Source organism: Polypterus senegalus, chromosome 1, assembly GCF_016835505.1.
Source record: "Polypterus senegalus isolate Bchr_013 chromosome 1, ASM1683550v1, whole genome shotgun sequence".
In the NCBI taxonomy this organism is placed as follows: Eukaryota; Metazoa; Chordata; class Cladistia; order Polypteriformes; family Polypteridae; genus Polypterus; species Polypterus senegalus.
This window is the reverse complement of record NC_053154.1, coordinates 313694825-313719987: the sequence shown is the minus strand read 5'-3', so window position 1 is coordinate 313719987 and position 25163 is coordinate 313694825. Positions and strand designations below refer to the sequence as shown.

Sequence of the window (25163 nt, the reverse complement as noted above, 5' to 3'; positions counted from 1 at the left end):
CGAACACAGGGGTCTGCTGGAGCCAATCCCAGCCAACACAGAGCACAAGGCAGGAACCAATCCTGGGCAGGGTGCCAACCCACCACAGGACACACACAAACACACACTAGGGCCAATTTAGAATCGCCAATCCACCTAACCGGCATGTCTTTGGACTGTGGGAGGAAACCCACGCAGACAACATGCAAACTCCACGCAGGGAGGACCCGGGAAGCGAACCCAGGTCTCCTAACTGCAAGGCAGCAGCGCTACCACTGCACCACCCCCGCAAAATACTCTGTGCCTGTTATTTATTTCTTACGTATTATTGCCGAATCGGACTCTGACTTATCAAACTCCAATTCTGATGCAAGTGATCTGGAGATCGAAAATGAAAGTCGGGTACCTGCATCAGCTGATCATGCAGCTGACGCGCCTACTGCAACATGCACCCTGGGAGGACTACACAGATGGCGTGCCAATGGACCCTACGGATTACCAGCCATTCAACTACTTCAAGATGTTTTGCTTTTTTTTTTTAGTTTTTGCCTTTCAGCTTGAGAGTGATGAGACCAACTGGTATGTGATGTGAGTTTACATACTGTAAGGGCTCATGGAACATAAAAGAGAGTGACATTGGTCATAAATAAGTATGTTGATTTGTGTGTTAAACCATTGCTTTTTGTGCTTTTTAGAAAACTAGGGGGCACTGCCCCCTATTCGCGTCGCGTGCCACCCCCGGGTTTGGTTTACCGGATATACAATTAAAAGAGATTGTTATTTTCATGGGAATTGTTACATTTGCATTATTTTCACTCTTACTTTAAAACTTTTGTAAAAACAATACTTGTCCTTTATTTCCGGTCCTGGGCATGGTTAAATTTCTCTCTTGCGGGACGTATAACGCTGCTCACATTGTGAAGGGGGCGCTGAATGCACGCAAAGGAGATGCTGTCAGATCATCTGCTGTCTTGCTGCTCCTGGCAAACTGCCTGTTTTGCTTGTCGCTTGTCGTTGTTTTAAGAGCTGGGAGCACATGAAGCGTGTCTGCCAAATGCATTCCAACAACTGCTAGGTTAGATGTCCGTGAACTTGTTTTAAATGTTGTCTCACTCCCTTGTCTCCTGTGACGTTAAAGTATCTCTCACGGGACGTCAAAATATCTTCCGAGAAGATCACGTCTCGTCTCCCTAGTCTCTCTTCCAATATTTTTTTTTATAATAAGGAGACAGTTGTGTTTTTTTTTTAGAATTTCTTAGAAAAGAATTATACAGCCAAAGAAAAAAAAATTAGCCCTGAAAGAGTTAAACTGCGTTTTCCAGGTGTCCACCCAGTTCTGGAACTTGTCCTGGTCACTTTGAATTCTTTTTGCTGCCGCCGCAGTGTCTGCCATCACTCCAAATTTTAGTGCTATCTGTGAATTTGATGACTTTACTAACCACACCAACAACAACAACAACATTTATTTCTATAGCACATTTTCATACAAACAGTAGCTCAAAGTGCTTTACATATTAAAGAATAGAAAAATGAAAGACACAATTATAAAACAAAATAAATCAACATTAATTAACATCGAATAAGAGTAAGGTTCAATGGCCAGGGGGGACAGAAAAAACCAAAAAACTCCAGACGGCTGGAGAAAAAATAAAATCTGTAGGGATTCCAGACCATGAGACCACCCAGTCCCCTCTGGGCATTCTACCTCACATAAATGAAACAGTCCTCTTTGGATTTAGGATTCTCACGGAAGGGCTTGATGATGATGATGGTCACGTAGACTTCTGCCTTTTAATCCGTCCATCATTGTTGGAGCATCATGAAGCTTTGAGTAGGTGGAGGTGGCGCAGGCCACCACCACAAAGAAACCGGAAAAAGAAACAGAAAAGAGAGTAGGGGTCAGTACAGATTTTAGAGCCACCATAAATAGTTATTATAAGGAAATTGAACATATAGAGTATCAGGATTAAGTTAAATTAAGATTAAATTGAAGTTATAGAAAGGCCATGTTAAAGTAATGTGTTTTCAGCAGTGTTTTAAAGAGCTCCACCATATCAGCCTGGCGAATTCCTATTGGCAGGCTATTCCAGATTTTAGGTGCATAGCAGCAGAAGGCCGCCTCACCACTTCTTTTAAGTTTTGTTCTTGGAATTCTAAGGAGACCTTCATTTGAGGATCTGAGGTTACGATTTGGAATATAACGTGTCAGACATTCCGATATATAAGATGTCAATGTCATTAACCCTTAACCTGCCGGAGGCAGTGCAATTTGTGGAGCTGATCAGTCCATGTTGTCCATTCGTTGAGCAGCCAGCTTATGATCACTGGTGCCCACTAGTGGATCAGCATCACTGTCCCTGGGATTCAGCCACTGCACCAGACCCGCCTGCGAGCATCAGCGTTGGCCTCTGTGTGCAGCCAGTTCAAGCGCAGTTGGCTCGGTGATTTACTGAAATTCATCAATGGCGTCACTCACACCTTGTACAGTACATATCATAATAGATTGCTGTAGTAGTTTTTTTTTTTTTATAGTTTTTACAGTTTGTCAGTGTGTAAAATTATCAGTGTTGCAGTAACTGTGATGCTCTTTGCATGAAAAAAATATGTTCCATTAAAATTTCACTTTTTCTTGGTGAATTATGACATTTCCTTAAAAAGTGCAGCAAAAGAAATATTTGGCATCCAGGGGTGCATTAACCCCTCCCAAATAGGTGGCAGTTTAAGGGTTAAAACAAATCAGAAAAAGTAATGAGGGACCAAGGACAGACCCCTGAGGGATTCCACTGGTGACCTCACTCCATTCTCCTCTTATCTGTACTCTTTGTTTCCTGCCAGTTAACCAACTAGAGATCCCGTTTTTTGTGCGTCACCTCTGACACCTACAGCTTTAGCAACTAGGACATCTATGATAACCCAAATGTAGTGGCTCAACTAATAGAAATGCAGCTTGATGACCCAAAAAAGCAATTTTTGCCTCTTCTTTATAAAGAAAACTTGGTCTGATGAAATCGATGAACGAAGAAGGTGAAGGATTTCAAGTTTTCAGACAGACGTTTCAACGAATAAATGATGCCAAGATTAAGGAAGGCAATTTTGTTTTGGTCTACGAGTCAGACATGTCATCAATGACAAGTTGTTTTGGAGATCTACTCGTGGGACTGAAGGAAATCGTGTGAAAGGCATTCAAGAGTGTTGTTGGCAACTATAGGGCACAAACTATGTCCAGCTGGTAGACGGCATGTTTCAAGCATATAAAGCCATGAAGTGCAACATGTCGCTAAAGATTTGTTCTCTGCTTTCATGCTCTGGACTTTCCTCCCTGCTTATCTTGGTAGACTCGGCGACAAACACGGTGAAAGATTTCATCAGGACATTGCAAGGCACCATCACGACAAGTGGAATCCATCCAACCTGTTGTTGGGCACTGAAATGAGAAGCATCAGATCCTCACTACAGACGATAATCAGCGGCAAAACATCTTGAGCTCAACTGAACGAATACAGTGTGTCCGCACCATTAAGTGAATAAACACACTAACTTTGATAACAGCCGGAAAATGGTGGAGTGCCCTCTCAGGGTTGGGGGAGAGATCCTGCCCCAAGTGGAGGAGTTCAAGTATCTCGGGGTCTTGTTCACGAGTGAGGGAAGAATGGAGCGTGAGATTGACAGGCAGATCGGTGCGGCATCCGCAGTGATGCGGGCTCTGCATCGGTCTGTCGTGGTGAAAAAGGAGCTGAGCTGTAAGGCAAAGCTCTCAATTTACCAGTCGATCTACGCTCCTACCCTCACCTATGGTCATGAGCTATGGGTAGTGACCGAAAGAACGAGATCGCGAATACAAGAGGCTGAAATGAGTTTCCTCCACAGGGTGTCTGGGCTTTCCCTTAAAGATAGGGTGAGAAGCTCAGTCATCCTGGAGGGGCTCAGAGTAGAGCCGCTGCTCCTCCGCATCGAGAGGAGTCAGTTGAGGTGGCTCGGGCATCTGATCAGGATGCCTCCTGGACGCCTCCCTGGTGAGGTGTTCCAGGCACGTCCAACCGGGAGGAGGCCCCGGGGAAGACCCAGGACACGCTGGAGGGACTATGTCTCCCGGCTGGCCTGGGAACGCTTGGGATTCTCCCGGAAGAGCTGGAAGAAGTGGCCGGGGAGAGGGAAGTCTGGGCCTCTCTGCTTAAGCTGCTGCCCCCTCGACCTGACCTCAGATAAGCGGAAGAGGATGGATGGATGGACTTTGATAAAAGTTTGTTTTTATGTTTCTCCAGATTCCTACGTTGTGCTATCAATGTGAAATTATATTTGAGCTCAACTTGAATCCATCGATTACAATCACTTAAGAATTTTTAGGAAGCAAAACTTTCGAATTAAGAAAACTACTGCTGTCCACTGATTGGTTAATCTTGCTCCTCCCATTAAATGTTATGACTGTTTCTATTGGGCAAATACTTAAAGGTTGAGAAACGCTGGTCCAACAGATGACCAGATATAACTCAGGGGTCTCGAACACTCCTGGAGGGCCACCATTTTTGGTCTCCTATTTATGTGTCAATGAATGCTGTTGTTTAATTTTCTAGAGCTGATTGGTAGTTCTCAGACCTTTCCTTTATTTTTCTTTTCGGATATTTCATTGAGACGTGTTTTATATGAAAGACACGGGTGCAAATATAGCCTGGTTATATGCTGGCTTACTTTGCATTTCATTATTGTTTTTGCCTGTTTTGTAAAAAGCATTAGTAATATTAATAATCGGTCACTAATTGAGAAGGTGGTTGGAATGAAAAACTGCACCCACTGCAGCCTTCCAGGATCTAATTTAGACTCTTCTCCTTTAAATGAACCCAAAGGTGATCTTCTCCTAACTGACGGCCTCTTCTCTTTGGTGCTGCAGGGGTCTCCACCTCCAACTGTGACGTGGCTGAAGGACGGAATTCCCACTAAAGGGAGAGAGACGATCAACAAGGGCAAGGAACATTCCCAGTTCCTGATCAGCAGCTCCCATCGTTCAGATTCAGGGGTCTACCGCATTCAACTGCGCAATGACTATGGTGAAGCCCACTACGATGTCAACGTCCTTGTAGCAGGTACCAGTTGGTGACATTAACGTTGCTAAGAAAACATTGAGTCTTCTAGAAAATGGGACCGTTTATTTTGAAATGATGAGGGGTGCTCATGCTCAACCACAGCCACTAGATGGCACGCGCATGCACTTTTAATTTTTTTTGCCACTTGCATGCACATCCCTTCACCTTCATTTACTTTTGTTCAATGTACTTGTGGGCAGTGGAAAGAAACTGTTTCTGAATCTGTTGGTCCATGCTTTCAGAGATCTCTAATGCTGACCAGAGGGCAACAGTACAAATAGGTGGTGACCAGGGTGTGAAGGGTCCTTAGTGATGTTTGGGGCTCTGGTGAGATAACGGGAGTGGGCAATGTCTTCCAGGGAGGGCAGACAACAGGTTGTGATTTTTTTTTTTTTTTGGGCTGCATTTATGACTCTCTGGAGAGCCTTCTTGTCTGTTTCTGTGCATCAGTATGCCAGGATGTTCTCAATGATTGAGTAATTTTTAGTTTTTGCTCCATGTTGTTTTTCCTGGCCACTCTCGGAACGACGTGCCATCTCTGTTGCACTTTTTGTGGCCATTGCTGGTGGTGTTCCCAGGCCAGGAAAGGTGGGTTCCCAAGAATTTGAAGGTCTGCATCCTTTCCACGTGGTCTCCATTGATAGACAGAGGAACTGGTTCCGTGCTGTGCTTTCTGAAGTCCAGAATGAGTTCCTTGGATTTTGTGGTGTTCTGTGTTACGATGGTGGCACTGACCAAAAAACAGGAGACAGAGCTGGAGGTGGCAGAGTTAAAGATGCTAAGATTTGCATTGGGTGTGACGAGGATGAACAGGATTAGAAATGAGGACATTAGAGGGTCGGCTTGGGTTGGATGATTGGGAGACAAAGTCAAAGAGGCGAGATTGCATTGGTTTGGACATGTGCAGAGGAGAGATGCTGGGTATATTGGGAGAAGGATGCTAAGGATAGAGCTGTAAGGTAAGAGGACAAGAAGAAGGTCTAAGAGAAGGTCTATGGATGTGGTGAGAGAGGACATGCAGGTGATGAGTGTAACAGAACAAGATAACGAAGACAGAAAGATATGGAAGAAGATGATCCGCTGTGGTGCCCCCTAATGGGAGCAGCTGAAAGAAGAAGAAGTTTAAAGTTATTCACTAAACACAATTCTGCCATTCTCTGGACCTCATCTCTGTAGGCCGACTCATCTCCTTCTGATATGAGCCCCCATTACAGTGGTTTCATGATTTAGGGTTTCAAACATGGAAAAAAGATGTGACGGTATTTGTAGGATGGGTAGGGGTGCAGACATATGTGTACAAAAAGTCAAGTAGTGGGCTTAGCACACAGCCCTGTGGAGATCATGTGCTGAGGGGAAAAGAAGTGGAGAGGTGAGGGTCGAGTTTAACCCTTTGTAGGCAGTTTGTCACACAGTCCTTTATACAGGAGCAGTTAGAGAAGGGAAGGCTTAAACAAGCTTGCTTACCAATATGTCTGGGATTACCGTATGAAATGCTGAACTGTACTATACGAAGAACAGCCTTACATACCTCTTTGGTCTACAACAGGCGTCTCCATCTTTTTTTCCCCTGAGAGCTACTTTTACAGAATGAAAATGGCCGAGAGCTACTCTTGTTTTCTGTTTATTCTCATAGCTTATTTCAACCCAAACAAACTGAATAAGATTGTTTTGCCTGAATATTTACAAAATGTTGGTGTCCACAACTCACATTTTGCATTAAAACATCCATCCATCCATTATCCAACCCGCTATATCCTAACTACAGGGTCACGTGGGTCTGCTGGAGCCAATCCCAGCCAAAACAGGGCGCAAGGCAGGAAACAAACCCCGGGCAGGGCGCCAGCCCACCACAGGGTGCGCACACACACACACCAAGCACAATGCACCTAACCTAGATGTCTTTGGACTGTGGGAGGAAACCGGAGTACTCGGAGGAAGCCCACGCAGACAGAATTAAAACATCACAACAAATACTGAGTTCACCTGCAAGTACATTTTGTATGTCTGTATGCATTTTCTAGTGTATCTCACACTATTGGATTAAAACATGAATGCTGTCAAAACAAAACAATGCAATTCCAAATCCACAGATCTCACTGCCTCTATTAATGTAGCCACAATCCTGCCGACTACGCCAATTATGTTTCCTTAAGAGGCATTAGCTCTCTTGGAAATGTGTTCTTTTGAAATTGCGGCATATTAAGTAACTAAACAATATAGTAATATAACAGAAAAGGCGATATCCCTCCCATCGTGATTGCGGCTGTACAAGAATCACATGCGAAAAAATATACTTTAGCTTACATTTACTGACGGTTAACACGGTTACAGACGGGAAGCATATGACAGACTTTATCCAGGTGGGAATCTGGATGAACACAGTCTGCCATTTTTCGTCCCCACGCTGGGAGGTTTTTCGGAACGTGCCTCAAAGGGTCTGGCTGTTGTCCAAGCCTTTAAATAATGTCTGCTTCACTTGCTGGTCTTCTCTGTCTCCAAACAAGGGCTGAACTCCTCCTCCACAAAATACAGAAATATCATAGTGCCTACATGCCGGTTCTCATTCTCCCAACAAGGAAAGAAGATTTTCTACTGACAGAGGACAGAAATACTCTTCTGTGTTTAAGCTGACTATACAATCCTCCAGTTGTCTTTGGCTATCTAATCCAATTCTTGGTTGGCAATTCTAACTGCTGAGCCCCTGTGTGCCAAACTTAGCATGTACATGTGAATAAATCCATACCAGTGAGCATAGAGACAGTGACATTAATATTAAAGAAAAATGTAGTACAACAATAACTTATTAGTTTGTCATTTTGTCACATGTCTCCGTGTCACTTTATTCACAGGTCCAGTTGCATGTGTGATGTGTTGTTTTGTTAGTCAGAGGACTGGCACTGCATGGAGCCAACAAGAAAGGCAGGTGTGTGGTGGAGTGGAGCCCCCTTAGGTTCACTCTAATGGAGTCATTTAAATGTCCGTCAGTCAGTCGTGTTCTGAACTTTGACTTCATGACATTCACGTCAAACTCACAGAGGTATGGAGACCCAAACAAAGCAGACATTTTCAGAGCTGCTTGGTGAAGATTCTTCTAGTTATCTCGCTCTACTAAGCTCCAGAAATGCTGAGAATGCTGTTGAGACTTTAACGGCACGTTATTTTAAAGGTTTACCAATATATAATATAGAAAATCCAATGTCTGTCTGTACGTCTGTCCGTTTTTCACAAGAGAGCTACTTAACAGGCAGAGTGGTGGCTCTGAGGCTAGGGATCTGCACTGGCAACCAGATGATAAACCTGCAATCGATGAGTGCTTTTAGTAGTGAGAAAAGCGCTATATAAATGCAAAGAATTATTATTATTAACAGGTTTAGTTGTTTTCTATAATTTGCTTGAACCTTCCGGTTGATTTTGTGATATCTCTCATTTTGCTACGTATCATAGTTTGCTTGCGGTGCCAATTTATTAGCGTAAATCCCAGATCCACGCAGCGGGCCGAGGAGAGGGGTCTCCGTCACTCACTCACCAGTTTCGGGGCGTGGTCCTTAACTCCGCTTAGCTAGTGAGCGAGAGAACAATTGAATTCAATCGATATTTAAAATAAAGCGTTACTTAGGTCTTGCTGAGTTTGAGTCCGGATATTCTCTTAAGTGTCTGCCACGGTGAAAAGATAAGACCGCAATTCAGATTGTGGATCGTGACTTTGTGTTAAAAGGATCGTGATGTGATTTTTTTGAAAGATCGCAAACCTCCCTCCTAATTTGACTAATCAAGTTTTCAAAGTTATGTAGGATTCATTAACCCTTTGGCGAGCTACTTGGAAAGGGGTTGTAAGCTACCGGTAACTCGCGAGCGACATGTTGGAGGCCCCGGTCTACAGTACGCAGAGTGGTAGCAATGGCATCTTCTGTGGACCTGTTTGATCTGTAAGCAAACTGATGCTGGCCGAAAGTAGATGGAATTCAGGATTTAATGTGCTGTAAGACCAATCTCTCGAAGCACTTAATTACTACTGGCATGAGAGCAACCGGTATATAGAGTAATCATTTAGGACCTCGGTAGGCAATTTTTCTAGGAACAGGGATGATGATTGACGATTTTAGGCTGGGTGAAATAGTGGCTGATGCCAGAGATAGATTAAAAATCTTCGTGATTCCCAGATACTCTATCAGGGCCAGTGGCCTTCCTTGGGTTCACCATTTTGAGCACTCATCTTACTTTGCAGAGTTCTTGCAGAGTGAGTGTATAGGTTCTGGAGGCTGCGGTGGCCATGCTGGGCCTCTTTGTAGCAGGGCCACATAAGGGTTTCTTTTTTTTATGTAAGTATGTCCTGTTGAGTGTTTGTTAAATGTGAATGACAACACCTGATGCACTGATTTCTGTTTGTAAATTGGGGACGGTGTCTTTAAACAAGTTTGCACTGATGCGCAGGGGCTTCTGGGATTTGTAGTTTGTGGTTTGTAGGCACTGTACCAATAAAACCAGACGAGAGGGATGTGGCGGGAGTTTTCGAGTGGACCATTTTCTAATCAACATCATCCCCAGCTGCTCCTAAACACTTTCAGTTACTGGACATTCGTAGCGGAGAAGGATGCTGCTCAGCCACCAGACGTAAGGATGGCGGTGGGTTCTTGAAGGTTTACTAATATAGAATATAGAAAATCCAACGGCTGTCCGTCTGTCTGTCCGTTTTTCACAAGAGAACTACTTAACAGGCAGAGTGGTGGCTCTGAGGCTAGGGATCTGCACTGGCAATCGGAAGGTTTCCAGTTTGAATCCTGTAAATGCCAAAAGAGACTCTGCTCTGTTGGGCCTTTGAGCAAGGCCCTAAACCTGCAATCGATGAGCGCTTTAAGTAGTGAGAAAAGTGCTATATAAATCCAAAGAATTATTATTATTAATAGGTTTAGTTGTTTTCTATAATTTACTTGAACCTTCTGGTTGATTTTGCGACATCTCTCATTTTGCTGCGTATCACAGTTCACTTGTGGTACCGATTTACTAGCACGAATCCCAGATCCACTCAGCGGGCCGAGGAGAGGGGTCTTCCTCACTCACTCGCCAGCTTCAGGGCGTGTTCCTTAACTCCGCTTAGCTAGCGAACGAGAGAACAATTGAATTCAACTTTATTTAATATTTAAAGTGAATTGGGGACGGTGTCTTTAAACAAGTTTGCACTGATGCGCAGGGGCTTGTGGGATTTGTAGTTTGTGGTTTGTATGCACTGTACCAATAAAACCGGAAGAGAAGGATGTGGCGGGAGTTTTCGAGTGGACCATTTTCTAATCAACATCATCCTCAGCTGCTCCTAAACATTTTCAGTTACTGGACATTCGTAGCGGAGAAGGATTTTGCTCAGCCGCCAGACGTAAGGATGGCGGTGGGTTTCTTTTCCTCCCAATCCAGTCCTTCGATGCTCTTGGATAAAAGGCGCGCCTCTTCTGTAATCTATTCTGTAACGGCCGACCCCTTACCCAGACCGGCCACTACACTACCAAGACTATTCCTTAGATCACCTGAGATTCCTTGATCTAATAACAAGCCGTACTCCTTATAAGTTGTACTTTTTTTTTTACCCACACGACGAAATAACCAGCAAACAGTAGACAGGAATATATAATCAAACACGGATATATTGTAAATGAAAAACGCAAATATTCAATAATGTAAATATGTGCACAGAAAACACCGCTGTCCCAGGGACACCAATGTGGGGTGTCATTTTCCTTAATAAATAAATGACCAAGTATAATATTTTTGTCTCATTTGTTTAACTGGTTTCTCTTTATCTACTTTTAGGACTTGAGTGAAAATCTGATAATGTTTTAGGTCATATTTATGCAGAAATATAGAAATATATATAAAATTCTAATATAGAAAATTCTAAAGGGTTCACAAACTTTCAAGCACCACTCTATATTCCACAGAAAACACCGTCTGTGCAAAACCGTCCTGAAGCTGAGAGAGAGCCCACCAGGTAACTGGTTTTGTCCTCCGCCTGAAGGCTGTGCATGCTGGGATGAAGAGCAATAAAAGATGATCCGACTGACTGAAGTGGGGGTTATAAGCATGTTTTATATTTGAATACACACAGCACCGCCCCCCCCAACTCCTCCCCCTGGTGGGGTACAATTAGGAAGTACAGTCTTTAAACAAGCTTGATTGAAGTCACCAGCAACGATCTGAACTCCTTCAGGATAAGCCTGCTGCTGCTTATTTACTTTAGTATAAAAGATGTTAGGAGCCCTATTAACATTTGCGATTGGTGGAATGTAAACAGCAGTCACAATTTAAATACCATATTTATCTCTCTCTGTAAAAAGAATGGTGTGCAAATGATTGACAGAACTTCTAAGTCAGGGGAACAATGTCTGTCTGTAGCTCTGCTGTTAATACACCACTCATTGTGCACATACAGCAGGGAAAATAAGTATTGAACGCGTCAATGATTTTCACAGTAAAAATGGTGTCCTAGCTCTTTAATAAAAATAACTAAAAATATTTTTAAATATGTTCCTATTAACTAATAACTGTCTTATTGGTCAGTATTTACAGACAGGCATATGTCATTCAAGCCATATATGCAGGTGCCAGAAGCCAATAAGTTATTTCTCTTTTTGCAGTGTGTCTAGTGGCCCTGATATAAATACACACGTTCAGCCAAAAGCATACCAACTGCAAATGCAAAATGTTCATAGAAGAAGGAATAATTGCCTACTGTATATATGAGGCAGTAAATTGAAAGCGAGAAGGGGATGGTGTGGAGAAGAAGCTGAGCTGCTCCTATTAGATACTGTAATTTAACAGAAGGCAGTCAGCCATTATTTTTTGCTTTGTGATTATTTGGTAGGGTGGTGCAGTGGTTAGCGCTGCTGCTTTGCAGTTAGGAGACCCGGGTTCGCTTCCCGAGTCCTCCCTGCATGGAGTTTGCATGTTCTCTCTGTGTCTGTGTGGGTTTCCTCCCGCAGTGAAAGGCAAATCCAAAAATTTTCTTTCGCGGCACCTGAGGGACTATCCATAAATAAAGTCGTGACGACACAATCTATGGACAATCGCCAATAAAAACAGTTGATTTCACAAGTTTGAAAGACATTTTATTAATAGAGGAATCAAAGGATAAATCCTAAATTTAATTAATGTGAACGTTGTGATTGTTTTTCAGCACATATGAGATTGATGCGAGGATCAGTTTTCGAAAGACAGACGCGCATTTCCTTGTCGATCATTTGAAGTCTCTCGCATTTCTTAGACTTTATTTCCGTAAGTGTTCCGTTATCTGTTTTTCCAACATAAAATATATTTTTTTAAACATTATCTTTTTAATCAACCAAAAGTTCAAAAACACTAGCAATTTAAAATATTTTACAAAAGTTTTCGCGGCGCCCCTAGAAAATTCCATAGCGCACTGGTTGCCCGACAATGGTCTAAAGACATGCAGATTAGGTGCATTGGTGATCCTAAATTGTCCATAGTGGGTGCTTGGTGTATGGGTGTGTGTGTGTGTGTGTGTGTGCCCTGCGGTGGGCTGGCACCCTGCCCGGGATTTGTTCCTGCTTTGTGCCCTGTTGGCTGGGACTGGCTCCAGCAGACCCTCATGACCCTGTGTTAGGATATAGCAGGTTAGATAGATAGATAGATAGATAGATAGATAGATAGATAGATAGATAGATAGATAGATAGATAGATAGATAGATAGATAGATAGATACTTTATTAATCCCAAGGGGAAATTCACATAATCCAGGAGCAGTATACTGATACAAAGAAACAATATTAAATTAAATAGTAATAAAAAATAATGGATGGATGGGGCTATTGACATGACATGCGCTCTCTCTCAGGGGTGAGGGGCAATTTGTTTTCAATCCTATTTTTTATAAAAATTGATGAATTTGTATGGAATGATTAAATAAAATCCATCCATCCATTTTCCAACCTGCTGAATCCAAACACAGGGTCACGGGGGTCTGCTGGAGCCAATCCCAGCCAACACAGGGCAGGAACCAATCCCAGGCAGGGTGCCAACCCACCACAGGACGTACACAAACACCAAGCACACAGTAGGGCCAATTTAGAATCGCCAATCCATCTAACCTACACGTCTTTGGACTGTGGAAGGAAACCCACGCAGACACGGGGAGAACATGCAAACTCCATGCAGGGAGGCCACAGGAAGCGAACCCGGGTCTCCTAACTGCGAGGTAGCACTGTGCCACCGTGACGCCCCAAATAAAATTAATAAAATTTTAAAAATATACAAATAAATAAATTAAATTTTGTTGCGTTACAGTTTTGATAATACGATTTGGCTTTGAAATTAGCACACAAATACTTTTTAGATTTACACTTTTACTGTAAATCTTCAGTAAAGACATTTTTTTTAATTAAATTTTTGTCAATATTTTGATTCTGTGTTTGGACTTTCATCGTGACAATGCTAAGTATAACTGCCCGTGAGTGAATTTTGTTTCTTTCTCTCTATTAAATAAAACGACTGTTTCGAATGTTTGGCTCTGAAATTTGTTGTCTTTTCCAATGCTATTCTAACGGGAAGCTGTTAACGTTTTAATACGAATGGCATATCAAGATCTCGTTTGTTATGTATTGTTATCCCTTGAAGATGTACTACATTACCTTTCTTGGACACATCCTTCTTTCGAATGTAATTCGGCCAGTGTAAGACCGGACGGTGTTAACGGTTGTAGATTTTCTTTGTGATATTGTAAGCTGATGTTTTCATCTTCTACACCCTCACCGCCAACTGTTTCAGCGAAGTCTATTGATACGCATTTAACCAATTTGCCGTGTAACCGATCGACAATTTTGGTGTTAATTCATTTGACTTCATCGTTTCTCTGCGCTAGGATTGACCGTGCACTCGTTTTTTCTGTTGATAACCCTTCATGATGAACGGTCGTCTTTAATTGGAAACTTAAAGTGAGGAAAACGTTAAAATGTATAAGAGCTGAGAGAGCAGGAACTGTGTCTGACAAAAGCATTCACGCGAATGAGAGGTGAGAGGACCGCGGGCATGGTTGAATATGGTTGAGAGGAGGGCAGGATTTGAAAAAAATCTCTTGAAAGAAGTCTCGTCTCATTTCGGGATTTTTTTTATATAACAGAGAGAGATATGAGTTTTACTTTCTGAATTGAATTGCTGAAATAAATTAACTTTTCGATGATATTGTAATTTATTGAGATGCACCTGTAGTTCGACTCTCTTTGCCGGAAGGAAAGTTAGCTTCATTGGTTTGACCTCAATTCCCTGCATGTGCCCAAGTAGTGAAGAGCAAACAACCTCTAAAAATGGCATCAACATCTGGCGAGAGACCAAAGTAAATGCGCAAAAGCAAAATAATCTGTGGATAACGTTTTGCGCATTACCGCTGAATCAGACTCGGACTTTTTGGACTCCGATTTTGATACAAGTGATCGAAAAGGAAAGTGAGGTCCCAGCATCAGCTGATCGACGCCCAGCTGACTGTGCTGCTGAACACCTTTGTGTAGATCAGCGGTTCTCAACCTTTAAGTATTTGCGACCCGAGTTTTCATAACAGTTTTAATCACGTCCCCCTAACGTTTTTTTTTGAAAGGAGCCCACTAATACCAATTTGTTCTTTTTTAATTAATGATATATCATAGATGTATATTTTATTATACCTACTTAACTTTTATCGACATTTCTAGATTTATTTCTCTAGTATTAGAATGTAGTTTAAGGTAATTTTGTTTTGGTTTCAATAGATGTATTTTTTCATATTTATCATTCATGTTTTCTTTTGTCACATCTCTGCACCCCCCTTTTGTTACTTTGACGGGGCCCACCCCACACTTTGAGAACCACTGATGTAGCAGATGCGCCTGGCAGGACCGCCACTTGTGACAAGCCAGATTGCGTCGCACTGACAATGTCACCACTGCATTCCTGCTGGCCACCGAGCCGCCATACTCACGCAGCCACTGCTGCCAGAGATGGTGAACAGGCGCTAACAGCCGCCATAGCATGCAGCAACAGATGTTTTCTGTTGAGTTACGTGAGAAACCTCTGCTTTTGTGTGCTTTTCAGAAAACTGAAAAATATTCAGCCCTCGAAGAGTTAATATGTGCCTGGTGGCAGAGTGTGCTGGTGGTGCTCGGTGGGATTTGTCTCCTTGTGGGCCTGAATTGCAGCAGGCCAGTTCAAGGTTTAGATGTTTTGATCTTTCTGAGATCAGCATGGTGCCAGCAGCCATCGAGTGGATGGACATGGCCTTGATTGCCCACTGTGAACCAGTATGGGTGACATGTCCTCCCATATTTGAAAGACTGTTTGGGTGTGCCTTGTGATGGACTCTTGCACCATCTAAGATTTTTCTGCTTTACAGTCATATATATTGGGACAGGGTCCCATATTGAAGGGGACGTTGGATTTTTGGACCTATCTGCCTTGCTCTGTAAGATCTTTCTAGTTCTGGATTTGCTTAAGAGGCTAACATTTTGCCACTATGCCACTTGTGACACATGAGACACTGTAAGTGGCAGAAGATGTTTTATTCCTTTGTGTCTTTTTTTTTTTTCCATAAGCTGCTGGTTCGTCCCAGCCTCTCCATGTCAGACATTAGACATTAGCAACAGACAGACACCCAGTAAAACTGGATCTTCTGTCCGACTGGATGACTGACTAAGGCTGTGTATCTCATTTTCAGATTTTCCACGCCCGCCGACCAACCTGAAGCTGGAGGAGGAGGTCCCCAATACGGTCACTCTGAAGTGGGACCACACTCCCGACATCGGTCAAGATGATCACACCCACTACATCATCCTGAAGCGGGACGCCAGCACTGCCACCTGGTTCACTGCTGCTGACCGAGTTTTCGGCAATAAGTACACCGTCACCGGCCTGCTGCCCGGCCGCAAATATTTCTTCCGTGTGATTGCTCGGAATAACATTGGAGACAGCGACCCACTGGACTCAAAGGAGCCATTCATTATCGCTAAAGAGAAAGGTGAGACACATCTAAAGAGACCACTTTCATATTTTTAGGGAAATGAAAACGTTTGACCTACATGGCTGTATGGATTTACTCATGGTATGACTCAGGAAATGTACTGAACATTTTATACTTGAAGTGTCTAAGACAGATTCTGGCCTTCCATGACCCTGTCCATGCTGACTAAATGATTTGCCAAAAAACTCCAATCAGGTCAGTATGGGGCTTGTGCAGGTTTCTGTCCTGAACACCTAAAGGTAACTGATGCAAGCTGCAGACAAACAACCCTGTGGCCCGTGTCCCTGAATTGGATTCAGCAAGTGTGATGATGACTGCCTGGATAGTTGGCTGGAACTTTCAAGATAATCGTTAGGTCAATTGGCTTTTCTAAATTGGCCCCATGCATTGATGTGCATCTGAGTGCCATCTGTAATGGACTGGCACCTTGTCTAGGGTTGGTTCACACCTCTACATCGGATGTTTCTAGGATAGGCTCCAGCTGCCTCCTATGACCCTCTTATGTCACAGAACTGGATTCAGCAGGTTTGATGATCGACAGCTAGCTGACTGGATCTCCACAGATGCCAATTCAATTACTTGACTATTCTTAATTGGCCTTGTGTCTGTATATGTGTGTGTGAGAGAGAGAGAGAGAGAGAGAGAGAGAGAGAGAGAGTTCCTCAGGTCCAAGGCTACTTCCTGCCTTGAACCAAACGGTGCTGGAAAAGGCTGCAGTACATCCACCCAGTCCTAAGACTGGATTCAGCAGGTTTGATGACAGATGGTCAACTGGATCACTCTCCAAAGACATGTGTTGCAGCCAAATCCCACCCCAGACTGGCTGGATGAACAAATTCATGAATGGTTCTTCAACATTGCCTCTCCAGTTAATTTGGCATTTCCAGATTGGTCCATGTAGGCTTGTGATTGAGTCTGCTCTGTGATGGACTGGCACCTTGGTCCAGGGTTAGTTGCTATGTTATACATAATATATATGGGATATTGCGGTGGGTTGGCACCCTGCCCGGGATTGGTTCCTGCCTTATGCCCTGTGTTGGCTGGGATTGGCTCCAGCAGACCCCCGTGACCCTGTGTTCGGATTCAGCGGGTTGGAAAATGGATGGATGGATGGATATATGGGATAGGCAAAGCCCAAAGTGACCCTAAGCTGGGTCAAGTAAGTTTAAAGATCATAGCCTAACCACCTGACCGGCTAGATGAATGAATAAATGAATGGATGGAAGGATGGATAGATGGGGGGCGGGTAAATATGCCAGTAAGGTTAATTGGCTGTTCTAAATCAGCCTTATACGTGTGTGTCTTTGTGTGTGTGTGTGTGTGTGTGAGAGAGAGTGGGCCATGTCTAGGGCTGTTTATGTATTGCTCTCGATGATGTAGTATAACTTCAGCCTACCCTTAACCTTCTCATGTTCTTGAGCTGGATTCAGCATGGGGTTGGTTGGATAGTACCCATTAGGTTAACTGACTATACTAATTTGGCCCCATGTAGGTGTGTGCTTGAGTGAACCCTCTAATGGACTGGCATCTTGTCCAGGACGAGGTTCTCGCTTATACATCTAACGTTTCTAGGATAGGCTCCAGCCCCCTCCTGTGACCCAGAACTGGATTCAGCAGGTCTAATGATTGATTGCTAGCTGACTGGATCTCCAACAATGCCTGTTTGGTTAATTGACTAATCTAAATTAGTAAATTAGTCTTGTGTGTGTATGTGTGTGTGATTGGCCCCGGTCTAAGACTGCTTCCTGCCTTTTTGGCCGTTGGTGCTGGGATAGGCTGCAGACCATCCAACCAGTGCCTGTTCAGTTGACTATTCTTAATTGACCTTGTGTGTGTGTGAGAGAGAGAGAGAGAGAGAGAGGAGAGTTGCTCAGGTCCAAGGTTACTTCCTGCCTTGCACCCAATGGTGCTGGGAAAGGCTTTAGTACATCCACCCAGTCCTTAGAGTGGATTCAGCAGGTCTGATGACAGATGGCTGACTGGATAGCTCTCCTAAGACAAATGGCTGAAGCAGACTGCCACGCTGACAGCATTCATCAATGTGTCTTCAATGATGCCCCTTCAGTTAAGGCTGATCCATGTAGGCTTGTGATTGAGTTGGCTCTGTGATGATGGACTGGCACTTTGGGTTGGTTCCTACCTTGCACCTGATATTTATCCGATAGGCAGAGCCCAAATTGACCCTAAACTGGGTTAACAACAACAACATTTATTTATATTGCACATTTTCATACAAAAAAATGTAGCTCAAAGTGCTTTACATAATGAAGAATAGAAAAATAAAAGACACAGTAAGAAAAATAAGTCAATATTAATTAACATTGAATAAGAATAAGGTCAGATGGCCAGGGTGGACAGAAAAAACAAACAAAAAAAAAAACTCCAGACGGCTGGAGAAAAAAAATAAAATCTGCAGGGATTCAAGACCATGAGACCACCCAGTCCCCAGTTAAGTAAGTTTAATGATCACAGGCAGGCCACCTGGCTGGCTAGATGAATCGATGGATCAAAGATGCTTTGTTAGGTTTATTGGCTTTTCTAAATCGGTCTTATATGTGTGTCTTGTGTGTGTGACAGACAGAGAGAGTGGGCCATGACTAGGGCTGTTTTTTGCCTTGCCCTCGATGATGCTAGTACAGTATAGGCTGCAGCCCACCCACAACCCTCTCATGTTCTTGAACTGGATTTAGCAGGAGATGGCTGGATGAACCTCTAAAGATGCCTGTTAGGTTAACTGGCTGTACTAAGTTGGCCTCCATGTAGGTGTGTGCTTGAGGGAACCCTGTAATGGACTGGTGCCTTATCCAGAAATACATCCTTCCTCACATCTGATGTTGTCTTTCTATCAGCTCAAACCAGTCTGGCCATTCTCCTCTGACCTTAACAAGGCATTTTTTCCCAGAGAACTGCCACCCACTGGATATTTTTCCTTTTTCAGACCATTGTCTGTAAACCCTAGAGATGGTTGTGTATGAAAATCCCAGTAGACCAGCAGTTTCTGAAATACTCAGAGCAGCCCGTCAGGTTGTTCAAAGTCACTTCAGTCACCGTTCTTCGCCATTCTGATGCTTGGTCTGAACGTCAGCAGGTTGATTTAACAAGGTCTACATGTTGAAATGCACTGAGTTGCTGCCGTGTGATTGGCCAATTAGATTTCTGATTTAACAAGCAGATAATCAGGTGTACCTAATAAAGTGGCCGGTGAGTGTATAAGGAAGGATTTAACGATACAACAAATTCAAATCAGTTATATTTACATTTGAATCAATTTCAATCACAATACTGATTTATGGAAAAGCCTGTCATTGTTTTTTCTGCACTGCAAAAACTAGACAAAAAATGATTTAGCAAAAAAATCTACCAGTGGGGTAAGCAAAATTTACTTGACAAGATTTCTTAAAGTAAGCTAAGTAATAGTAAACATCAACAACAACAACAACATTTATTTCTATAGCACATTTTCATACGAAAAGTAGCTCAAAGTGCTTTACATAATGAAGAAAAGAAAAATAAAAGACAAAATAAGAAATTAAAATAAGACAACATTAGTTAACATAGAAAAGGAGTAAGGTCTGATGGCCAGGGTGGACAGAAAAAACAGAAAAAAACTCCAGACGGCTGGAGAAAAAAAAATCTGCAGGGGTTCCAGGCCACGGGACCACCCAGTCCCCTCTGGGCATTCTACCTCACATAAATGAAACAGTCCTCTTTGTAGTTAGGGTTCTCACGGAGTCACTTGATGTTGAGGGTCATACAGACTTCTGGCTTTTAATCCATCCATAATTGTTGGAACATCACGGTGCTTTGAGTAGATGGTGGTGGCTTAAGGATACCAAAAAAGGAAACAGAAGAGAGAGTAGACGTTAGTACGGATTTTAGAGCCACCATGAATAGTTATTATAATGAGTTGGATATACAGAGAATTTGATTACAGTGACGTTATGAGAAGGCCATGTTAATGTAATGTGTTTTTAGCAGTTTTTTAAAGTGCTCTACTGTATTAGCCTGGCAAATTCCTATTGGCAGGCTATTCCAGATTTTAGGTGCATAACAGCACAAGGACGCCCGCCTCACCACTTCTTTTAGGTTTTGTTCTTGGAATTCTAAGGAGACACTCATTTGAAGATCTAAGGTTACGATTTGGAATATAACGTGTCAGACATTCCGATATATAAGATGGAGCGAGATTATTTAAGGCTTTATAAACCATAAGCAGAATTTTAAAGTCAATCCTGAATGACACAGGTAACCAGTGTAGTGACATCAAAACTGGAGAAATGTGTTCGGATTTTCTTTTCCTAGTTAGGATTCTAGCAGCTGCACTCTGCACTCGTTGTAACTGATTTATGTCGTTTTTGGGTAGTCCTGAGAGGAGTGCGTTACAGTAATCTAGTCGACTGAAAACAAACGCGTGAATTAATTTCTCAGCATCTTTCAATGATATAAGAGGTCTAACTTTAGCTATGTTTCTTAAGTGAAAAAATGCTGTCCTAGTGGTCTGATGAATATGCGATTTAAAATTCAGATTACAGTCAACGGTTACCCCTAAGTTTTTTACTTCCGTCTTAACTTTTAATCCTAGTGCATCAAGTTTATTTCTGATAACCTCATTGAATCCATTATTGCCAATTACTAAAATTTCAGTTTTCTCTTTATTTAGTTTGAGAAAATTGCTATTCATCCATTCAGAAATACCAGTAAGACGTTGTGTTAGTGAATCGAGAGAGTCGGAGTCATCAGGTGCTATTGATAAGTACAGATGTGTGTCATCAGCATAGCTGTGGTAACTCACGTTGTAACCTGAGATAATCTGACCTAACGGAAGCATGTAGATTGAGAAGAGCAGCGGACCCAGGATAGAGCCTTGTGGAACACCATATCGGATATCATGTGTCCTTGAAGTTTAATTAACACAACGAACGAAGAATTTTCTCCCTGCCAGGTAGGATGCCAGAGAGGCCCACCCATTGACTAAGGCGATTTCTAAGAATATTCTGATCAATGGTGTCGAATGACAGATCTAAGAGGATGAGAACAGATAAATGGCCTCTGTCTGCATTGACCCGCAAATCATTTACTACTTTAACGGGTGCAGTTTCTGTGCTGTGATTTGTTCTAAAACCCGACTGAAATTTATCAAGAATTTTATTTAATATTTAAATATCAAAGAAAAATATACATTTTTTTGATAAGTCAATAATTCTTACAATAAGGAAAGGAGGAGGAGGTTAGGAGCAGGCACCGATGCAGCGCATTGCCATACCCACAACATGACAAACCAACTTAGGATCCCAGGTTAGGACCCGAGTGCAGCCAAGCAATGGGTGACACCTCAGCACCACACTAGTTCAGATGGAATGGAACAGTGTCAGGTTGTTTTATGGAAAACAAGATTTACTATCATGATATAAATACTTTTTACTCGCTTTGATTTCATTTTTTTCAGTGTGCATCGGCTTGTGTCTAACTAATAGAAGCCCCATTTAAAACATCCTGTGGTGTCACATAACACAACTTACTCGTGTCTGATGGCTCCTTGTTAACAGACCTGACTTTTCTTGGTGTCCACAGAACATTTCAAGCTGAACATGAAAGAATACGTGAGGAAGGACCTGTCGCTCAAGCCCGAGTTCATCGTGCCCCTAAAGGACCACTCCGTATGCCGAGGCCATGACTGCACCATGAGCTGCGCTTTTGTGGCCAACCCGAATCCCCAGGTCTCCTGGTACAAAGACGAAGTGAAGATATCAGAAAACCCCAAGTTCTGGCAGACCACCGCAAACAACGTCTGCACGCTCACCATCCCAACCTGCAGCCTCAAAGACAGTGGCGAGTACACCTTGGTGGTGGTGAACAGCGTGGGACAGGCCAAGTGCAAGTGCAAGCTTTCTGTGTTTGGTAAGTGCGTCTGTATGAAGTCTCACACCCACAGTGGAAAATGAATGAACCTCTCACTTTTTATTTACAGAGCCCTCCATAATGTTTGAGACCAACACACATCTCCTAGATGTGCCCCTTCTGCTCCACAGTTTCAAATTACAAATCCATCAATTGGGACATCGTGATTAAAGTGCACATTGCAGTCTTTCATTTAAGGACATTTGCACTCATTTCGGTCACACAGCACTTTTTTTACACAATCCCCCCATTTCAGGGCACCATCATGTTTGGCGTCACAGTAACGGCAGGTCATATTTAGCTCTTTGTCGCATATCCCACACATGCAATGACTGCTTAAAGTCTGCGATTCATAGACATTAACAGGTGCTGAGGGTCTTCTCTGGTGATGCTCTGCAAAGACTTTTCAGCTCCCGCTTGTTTTAGGGGGGCTTGTCCCCTTAGGTTTTCTCTTCAGCATATGGAAGGCTTGTTCAATTGGATTGAAATAGGGTGACTGGCTTGGCCATTCAAGAATTTTCCATTTTTTAGCTTTTTTGTAGGATGAAATGGCGTCCAGTGAGTTTGGAGGCATTTACTCGAAATCGAGCAGATCAGATGTTTCTACACACTTCAGAATTCATTGTGCCACTGCCATCATCAGTGAAGAAGTGTGCCATGACCTGTGGAAGTCATATGTCCCCAAGCCGTAACACCCCCAGCACCACCATGTTTAACAGATGAGGTGATCTGCTTTGGATCTCAGGCAGTTCCTTCTCATCTGCACACTTTGCTCTCCCCATCACTCTGATCAGGTTCATCTTTGTTTCATCTGACCACAAGATCTTTTCCCAGAATGCTAAAGGCTCTTTTTTGTCCTTTTTCACCAACTGTAATCTGGCCATCCATTTTAGGGCACCTGGCGCAGACAAGCCACTCGTCTATTTATGAGGCCTAAAACACTCACATTCCTCCTTTTCCTTGCACTTCCATGTGAGTGCTGATAACAAAGCAGATGGCACACAATCCCAGAACATAACATGTGGCACCATACTGTCGCTCACACTGTGCACACACCTGTGAGGTCGCTTGTGAGACCTGACTCTTTAAGGACCATGGAAACCCCAGGGCTCCTTCTTTGCAGGGATCTTTGGCCTGGTGTCCCTGTGGCAATTTATAGGACCACTCCCGGGCCTAAAAGTAATTCTGGGTGGCAGATATGACTTGGGGATCAGGTCTGAAGGACACTCTGTAGCAGCAAGTATGGAGTTGAGGTGCTCCGTATCCAGATTTTGGAATTGTCTACTAGAACAGTTGTGAGAACCACAGAGACATAGTAGTATGATGACAGTAGGACTTTAGGGACCCTCAAAACTCAACTTAAAGTGGACAGGACTGGTGAGCTTTGTTGGGCTGAATGGCCCGTTCTCATCCAGATTGTTCTGTCTAACGGTAGGCTACGACTCGCCTTTTCACGGCGACTGATATCTGAGCTTTCAAGTTTCTCCAACACGCTATGTTACTCGATCAACTTCCTTTTTTTGATTATTACCACAGTTTAATTAAACAAATAGGATATTTTTCCTTTGCCTCCACTTGGTATTCGCTGAAATTCTTATGTTTCCCCCCGTGCTTTTCCCATTGTCTTTTCACAGAAGGCTGAGCTTAAGGGCGATTTATATTGATTTGCATATTCAAATAGGCGTAATTCTGGGAGGATTTGGGGCGTTACATAATGCGCGTGCACGAGCGTTAGTTTTCATACTGATCGGGATTTATGTAGCAGAAGAACGTGGAAGTTGGAGTACGCACAGATTCCTGCATCTGGATTTTTCTGTGCGTAGTTAACATTTCGCTTTTGTGTTTACGCCATGTTATAGTGCGAGTTCTACGCACGGCGTTATACATGAGGCCCCAGGTGTTGAACTGGCCCGCCTGCAGTCCTGACCTTTCATCAATTGAAAACATTCGGTGCATCGTGAAACGAAAAATACAATAAAGACCACCCAGGACTGTTGAGCAGCTAGAATCCTATATCAGGCAAGAATGGGGCAACTTCTTTTTCTACTTCTTCTTTCAGCTGCTCCCATTTAGAAGTCGCCACAGTGGATCATCTTCTTCCATATCTTTCTGTCCTTGTCATCTTGTTCTGTCACACCCATCACCTGAATGTCCCCTCTCACCACATCCATACACCTTTGCTTAGGCCAGCGCTTCCCGATTGGGGGTGTTCGCTTCCCAAAGGGGCGCGAACAACTGTTGCTGGGGGTGCCAGAATCCATCGAGGAAGAAAAATGAAAAACATTATTTGTACAAAATCTTAATTTATCTATCCATTCCTAAATAATTAAATGGGCAGGCTATTTCATATCAGTGCAATACGCTGCTTGTTAAAATGGATGACTCCCGCTCTTACGTGCACTTAGTGCTGCGTGGGTATTATGAACTATCGTATCTGTTCAAGTTCTGTTTAAATTTTAAATATAAGTAAGTTTTATTTAGTCGACAGAAATATCTTTAGTAGGAATGTAAGTTAAATTTAGTCATCATTGCATAAATATTTCTTCACCATAGAAATTGAAAGACTAAATTCAACTTACATTCCTACCAAAGATATTTCTGTCAACTAAATAGAACTACTTGTATCCAAACAGAACTTGAAAAGATATATTTTTTCGAATCTGATTGTGCATTTTAGATCGACTTGACGCGCACTACATCAAGCCTGCGTGCTATTGTGCTCTCACCTGTCTGCCTCAATAAGTCACCGTCGCTTCGCTCTTACATATTTACCATTCATTTAATCATTTCTAGTCGCGAAAAAATTACAAAATGGAAGGAGGATTACACTGAGTATGGCTTTACCAAAACAATTATTGATGGCGAATAAAGTATCCATTATTTATAAAGCTTCAATTGGTGATCTGTTTTTCTGCATTAACCTCATATTTTTTCATACTTCTTCTCAAACCAAGGGGGTGCGAAATCGGCCTCGTATGTCACAGAGAGTGCGAGGGTAAAATGAATCGGGAAGCGCTGGCTTAGGCCTTCCTCTTTTCCTCTTCCCCGACAGCTCTATCCTTAACATCCTTCTCCCAATACACCCATCATCTCTCCTCTGCACATGTCCAAACCAACACAATCTCGCCTCTCTGGCTTTGTCTCCTAACCTTCCAACTTAAGCTGACCCTCTAATGTCCTCATTTCTAATCCTGTCCATCCTCGTCACACCCAATGCAAAT

The 25163-nt window shown here is 42.9% G+C and overlaps 1 protein-coding gene across 1 annotated transcript in view; it reads left to right on the top strand.

Moving 5' to 3' along the window:
• Positions 1-25163, top strand: part of LOC120515370 (immunoglobulin superfamily member 22-like) — a 185009-nt gene that overhangs the window by 153283 nt on the left and 6563 nt on the right. The window contains 3 exon segments of the mRNA XM_039736264.1: positions 4865-5057; positions 15742-16041; positions 21616-21942. Of these exon segments, the coding sequence (XP_039592198.1) occupies positions 4865-5057; positions 15742-16041; positions 21616-21942 (820 nt within the window).